At 42.4% G+C, this 6973-nt stretch overlaps 1 protein-coding gene across 1 annotated transcript; it reads left to right on the top strand.

Moving 5' to 3' along the window:
• The first annotated feature begins 4350 nt into the window (after nucleotides 1-4350).
• On the top strand, nucleotides 4351-6398 carry LOC117361319 (taste receptor type 2 member 40-like). Its single transcript, XM_033946488.1, has one exon. It carries the CDS (start codon nucleotides 4511-4513, stop codon nucleotides 5426-5428), a length of 918 nt encoding a protein of 305 aa, XP_033802379.1. The 5' UTR covers nucleotides 4351-4510; the 3' UTR covers nucleotides 5429-6398.
• The last annotated feature ends 575 nt before the right edge of the window (nucleotides 6399-6973 follow it).

Genomic DNA, 6973 nt, shown 5'->3' with positions numbered 1-6973 from the left:
ATTTGCCTCGTCTTGGATGAGGCCTTCTCCACTTGTTTGGCAGCCTTCATGTCTGCACTGATGATCACTCCCAAGTCCCGTTCCTCTGAAGTCCTAGCTAGTGTTTCTCCATTCAAGGTGTATGTTCTGCATGGATTTCTGCTGCCGAGATGCATGACCTTACACTTCTTAGCGTTGAAGCCCAGCTGCCATGTCGTGGACCATTTTTCCAACTTGATCAGATCCTGCGTCATACCATCCGTGAGATTGCTTCCACCCACTATATTACACAGTTTGGTGTCGTCGGCGAACAGCGCTACTTTACCCTGAAGCCCTCGGGTCAAGTCCCTTATGAATATGTTAAAAAGGGATGGTCCCAGGACTGAGCCCTGCGGCACTCCGCTAGTCACCTCCGATGTCTCAGAGAGGGTGCCATTGACCACCACTTTCTGAAGTCTTCCACTCAGCCAATCGTTGACCCACGCCGTTAGTTTCTCACCTAACCCCATCGATTTCATCTTGTTTAATAGTCTACGGTGTGGGACACTGATTGTCAGATAACCTGATGTGTGGTAATAAAACTGAACATTCTATCTGTAGGTCTTCTACTTTCAATTGTCTTGTCTTTAGTATTTTGAAATTATTCCCTCCTCTTACTTTTACATTTTACTGCTTAAATTTAACCTTTGTTTATAGTTGCGGTATATCAAATAAACTGAACTGAATACTTTGGCATTGTGGCTCAAGAGTTGCAAGCAACTAAGTGGCGTTAGGTGGCTTAAATCACCTAAGGAGGCACAATTCATTAGAAATGTAGGCATGGCCTACACTGAAAATGTAGCTATGGTCTACATTTATAGCACCTACCTTTGCCGCAGGCATGGCTCTGTATCCAGTGCCATTGTATGATTGACATACGATTGGCAGCCGTTTCTAAGGTGGATGCCAACGGTGCTGGTTATAGAATCCAGGCCTAACTGTTTAGTGCACTTTAAGAACATAAGAATTGCCACTGGTGGGTGAGGCCAGTGGTTCATCGTGCCCTAACTGAGACTAGCCTTACCTGCGTACATTCTGGTTCAGCAAGAACTTGTCTAACTTTGTCTTGAATCTCTGGAGGGTGTTTCCCCCTGTAACAGCCTCCAGAAGAGTGTTCCAGTTTTCTACCACTCTCTGGGTGAAGAAGAACTTCCTTACGTTAGTACGGAATATATCCCCTTTTAACTTTAGAGAGTGCCCTTTCGTTCTCTCTACCTTGGAGAGGGTGAACAACCTGTCTTTATCTACTAAGTCTATTCCCTTCATTATCTTGAATGTTTCGATCATGTCTCCTCTTAGTCTCCTCTTTTCAAGGAAGAAGAGGCCCAGTTTCTCTAATCTCTCAGTGTATGGTAACTCCTCCAGCCCCTTAACCATTTTAGTCGCTCTTCTTTGGACCCTTTTGAGTAGTACTGTGTCCTTCTTCATGTACGATGACCAGTGCTGGACGCAGTATTCCATAACATAGCCTGGTACAGCGGCATGATAACCTTCTCTGATCTGTTCATGATCCCCTTCTTAATCATTCCTAGCATTCTGTTCGTCCTTTTTGCTGCTGTCGCACATTGCTCGGACGGCTTCATTGACTTGTCAACCAGTACTCCCAAGTCTCTTTCCTGTACTGCACCAGACATCCTGTATTCATGTAAAAGATTTTTGTTACCGACATGCATCACCTTACACTTATCGATGTTAAATCTCATTTCTCGAGCGGCACATTTCTCGAGCGTCTTTATGACATGTTGCAGGTCTTTGCAATCCTCCTGTGTCTTCACTACTGTAAATAACTTCGTATCATCTACAAATTTAATCACCTCACTCGTACCAATTTCCAGGTCGTTTATAAATATGTTGAAGTGCACGGGTCCAAGCACCGAACCCTACTGCACTCCACTTGTGACGCTTTTCCAGTCCGAGTATTGTCCATTTACCCCCACTCTCTGTTTCCTATCTGCCAGCCAGTTTTTCATCCACGTATTTCACCCTCGATTCCATGGCTCGCAATTTTTCAAAGTAGTCGTTCATGCAGAACCTTGTCAAACACCTTCTGAAAATCCAATGTCGATCAGGTCACCCTTGTCTATCTGTCTATTTACTCCCTAGGAGAAGTGCAGCAAGTTCGTCAAGCAAGATCTTCCTTTGCTGAAGCCGTGCTGGCTGGTCCTTATCAGACTGTGTCTGTCAAGTTGATCAATGATGTGGTCCTTTATCAGCACCTCTACCATCTTTCCCGGTATCAAAGTCAGACTCACTGGTCTGTAGTTTCCCGGATCTCCCCTCGAACCTTTCTTGAAGATCAGCGTAACATTCACCACATTCCAGTCTTCCGGAATCCTTCCCGATTTGATCGACATATTGGCTATTAGTTGAAGCAGTTCGGCTATAGCCCCTTTCAGTTCCTTGATTACCCTCAGGTGGATGCCATCTGGTCCCAGGGATTTATCATTTTTAAGCCTATCAATCTGCCTGCATACCTTTTCTAGACTGATCGTCAACCCTATCAGTTTACCATCTTCGTTTCCTGCGTTTAGCCTGTCGGCTTCTGTTATGTTGTGTATATCCTCTATGGTAAATACAGATGCAAAAAATGTGTTCAGTTTGTTGGCGGTGGCTTTATCCTCCTTTAGCACTCCCTTTATTCCATGGTCATCCAATGGCCCCACCGCTTCCTTCGCGGGTCATTTCCCCTTAATATATCAAAATAATGACTTAAAGATTTTTGCCTCCTTGGCTATTTTTTATTCGTAGTTATTTGGCCTCTCTTACCACCTTATGGCACCTGCTTTGATGTTGTTTGTGCTTTTTCCAGTTTTCGTCCGTTTTTTACCTTTTCCATTCCTCAAAGTCTTCTTGTCTCTGATCACTTCCTTCACCGTTACAGTGAGCCACGCCGGTTCCTTGTTCTTTTTCCTCTTGGATCCCTTGTTGATAGAACCCCTCAGTATAAGATTGGGAATCCCCCCTTTATACAGTAGGAAGAGAGAAAAAGCAGTATTGGTAGAGGAAAGTAGAGTTGGCATAGTTTGGGGATCCTAGGAAAAAAAGAGAGAAATTAGTTGAGAGAGTTCTTTTGTGAGCCCTGAGAAAAGAGATTAGTTAGTATGGGTGAGCTTTTAAGAAAATTGTTTCTTTGTTATTGGTTGCCATGCAGTAGACCTGGATTCTATTCTCAGGCTAAGCTTCTGCTCCCTGAATTAGCTGGGATTGGGGACACTACAGAAACATCTAAGCCCCGAGAATGGAGGAGGAAGCAGCCTCAGGCACTACTCTACTAAGATAGCAGCTGATCCTTCTCCTCTACTGCCAACTCCAGACTCCATCTCTACTATCTTGCTGCACCATATGCCTGAAACAGACTGCCTGAGTAAGTACGTGAAGCTCCATCTCTGGCAGTATTCTAGGCCAGTGTTCTTCAATCGCTAGTTCATGGACTGGTGCTAGTCCGCAGAAATTTCCTGCCAGTCGACAGTACCCCAGACAGTGCTCTTCAGCTGCCGGTCCGCAGTGCGATCGATGTGGTGTTGTCTTCGGGCTGGCTGCCGTGGGCAGAGGCTCCTACGTGCATCCTGCGCCTGAACCGGAAGCCTTCTCTCTGACGTCGCAACATCTAAACCCTGAGAGGATTAAGTATTTCATGTACAGCATTGCATGTATCTGGTAGTGCTATAGAAATAATAGTAATAGTACTCAAAAGCAACACCTACTAGCTAGACTTATGTTTTATGGTAGTTGGGTTAAGGAAGGAGACAAGAGTTTGTGGCATCTGACAAATGACTGTTACTGTAATGGATGAGCCGAGTTGGGAAAGGGATAGAAAAAGAGTAAGGAACCTTTAGGTGACTGGAAAACTGCAAGAAATCCCACATTGCTCTTTGTGACTCTGGGCAAGTCACTTAATCTCCATTGCCCCAGGTACATTAGATAGAGTGGGAGCCCACCGAGACAAGGAAAAATGCTCAAGTACCTGAATAATTTGTAATCTGCATAGAATTGTAGGATATACAGAATATAAATGATTAAAAAAAAAAAAAAAGAAAAAGCTGCTGGGGGGATGGGGAGGAGGAAGGGGAGGAAGACTTCTGCAAATTTTTCTAAGCTTCCACTTGCTATATTACATTATTGTTGTTCTAAACAGAAACTCCTGACTTTTCTAAACAAACAAAAGTACCTCCCAATTCAAATTATATTATTACATAATTTCTCTACCAGGAAATCCAGCACATTAATATTCAGTTTTGATATCATCCATTTACACTACATATCCTGTAAATGCTACCAGAATCCTGCCACAATTTGCATCTATTGAAAACAACCTCACTTAGCATTTATATGCTTTTCTCAAATCAGTGCACAGACACTTACTTTCCCTGATCTAACACCTGGAGAAAAAAAAAGACACAGGAGCTTTCTGTTTTCTTCCCACATTTTCACACAGCCTAAAGGGATCAGTATTATCCTGAGAAATTTCTAGCAACATCTTGAAAGAGGCACTATGCCTTCTCTATATGACTTAATTGTTGAGATCATCCTGTTATCTGAGGCTCTTATAGGGATCCTGACTAACTCCTTAACTGTGACCATCAATGTGCAAGACTGGATTAAGTATGGGAGCCTGAATTCTTGTGATAAGGTTTTGCTTACTATTGGGCTATCTAACATTGCTTTTCAGTGCATCATGATCAGCAATGACATGTGCATGCTGCTCTGGATCGAGGTCTTCTTACTGGATTATGTCTATCTGATATTTTTTGTCCTACTAATGTTGATGATCTACAACAACTTCTGGCTTACTGCTTCCCTCTGCATATTCTACTGTATAAAGATCATCACCTTTCACCATCCCGTCTTAGCTTGGTTCAAGTTAAGGATCTCCAAGATAGTGCCTTGCTTGCTCTTGGGGTCTGTGATTGGCCCATTTCTGCTCAGTGTGCCAGCAGTATGGGATATATATAAGGATTATGGCCTGAATGTATCAGCCAGTTTAACAGATAATAGTGCATCCAAATCTTATAAACTAAGGTGGAGCTTCTCTTACAGCATTGCTAGCCTTTTGCTGGGCTGTTGTATGCCTTTCCTCCTCGTGCTGCTTTCCATTATCTTAATCCTCACATCCCTTTGTAGACATGCCCGACGCATGGAAAACACAGGTGGTGGATTCAACAAACCACGTTTGGAAGCTCACATAGGTGCTGCCAAAACTGTGATTTATCTTCTTTTCCACTATGTTGTATTTTACATGGCAGAATTTCTACTATTGTTTGATATATTTCAACTTGCAAGTCTCTGGTCTGTATTGTGCATGGTCATAGTTTATGCCTTTGCCCCCATACAATCTGTCATCCTGATCTTGGGGAACTCCAATCTCAAGCAGGCAGTCAGAAGAATTATTTGTCCTGTGAAATACGGATAAGTAATGGAGATTTCTAGAGGTACAATTCATTCTTCCCATTAAATCTGGAAGACACCAAGCTAAAGCATATAGTAGCACTGAATATATTATATAGAAACAAGTGCTACCATTATACACACAGCTGGCGATATGTAGCCACTATCAGTACAGCTATATGGATAAATCTGGAACAGCTTTTTTTGTTGTAAGTATTAGAATTTGTATAGATCTATTTCATACTAGTTACTTCACTTAAGAAAACACTCTGTGGATAGTGGATAGTGGATATATTTGATGAGTGAAGTTTGTTGATTCCTAAAGTGGTACCACTTACGTAGCTTTGCTAAGTAAAAATCTGTAACACTGGTAGAACTTTCTAATGGACTAAAATGAAGTCTTTGCCTGCATATCTTTACGACTGCACAGCTTAGGTTTGGACTCAGCAGTGTTCATCATTGGAATACATTCAGAAACGATAATACCAGGGCAGTTGCCAACTTTGGTTAGCCATCTTGTTAATCTAACTGCCTGAGACAAAACCAAAAATAATGACTGCACTGTATTAGTTTTCAATATCTTTCTTCATCATTTTGGGCTGTTTAATCACGTTTTGTGCATATGACTAGCCTTCAAATGTTTTTGGATTTTCTCTTCCATTTTGATGAGATTATTTGTACATTTTCTCAATAAAATAATGTACTTAGCTAGCAGTCATTTAACAAATATCACATTTCCTCAAAGAAGGATATCGAGTCGATATTCAGTGTGGCTTTAACAGGCAAGGTTTTAAGAGGCTTTTGCCTGTTTAAACCATGCTAGGCAGGCCATTCTTGTACTGTCAGTGGCACTTAACCACACAAAGCCACTGAAAACCAAGATGTGACTGCCATGGCACTTGTCGATTAGCGCTGGGGTGGTCTAGGGCCAGAATCATGGAGGAGTTGAGAGTTAAAGGGGCACCGGCAATGTTCAGTGTCCACATAGATAACTGGGTATGCATGACTGTGCTAAAGGCACTTCTCACTTTACCTCAGGGGTGTCAAAGTCCCTCCTCAAGGGCCGCAATCCAGTCGGGTTTCCAGGATTTCCCCAATGAATATGCATGAAATCTATTAGCATACAATGAAAGCAGTGCATTCAAATAGATCTCATGCATATTTATTGGGGAAATCCTGAAAACCCGACTGGATTGTGGCCCTCAAGGAGGGACTTTGATACCCCTGCTTTACCTGGTTAGTGATGTGGCTATGAATATTGGTCATGCAAACACAGCTTCTGGGTGCCACTGATTACCCAACTATTTAGTGCCGGTGTCTGGATATAACCCAGCACTGAATAGCTGGGTCTAATTTAGCAAGCAGTGTTTCTCCTGGGCTCTTTTGTAAATAAAGAAGCAACTAGCAGGGAAGAAATACTCTGCAGAATAGCACTAGGTCATTCTTCAATTAAGGCTCTTGAAGTATTCAAAGTCAAGGAAATAACACACTAAATGAATAGACTTGTCCTTGAACTCATTTTCTCAGTGGTCAATAATGGATGCGAAAGCTGGACACTACGGAAACAAGA

The sequence above is a fragment of the Geotrypetes seraphini genome, chromosome 5, assembly GCF_902459505.1.
Source record: "Geotrypetes seraphini chromosome 5, aGeoSer1.1, whole genome shotgun sequence".
Lineage (NCBI taxonomy): Eukaryota > Metazoa > Chordata > Amphibia > Gymnophiona > Dermophiidae > Geotrypetes > Geotrypetes seraphini.
Note: the sequence above shows the minus strand (reverse complement) of the source record. Positions and strands in the feature narration are given on the sequence as shown.

Coding starts and splice junctions, on each gene's coding strand:
- LOC117361319 (XM_033946488.1), top strand. CDS start 4,511: ATGCCTTCTCTATATGACTTAATTGTTGAGATCATCCTGTTATCTGAG.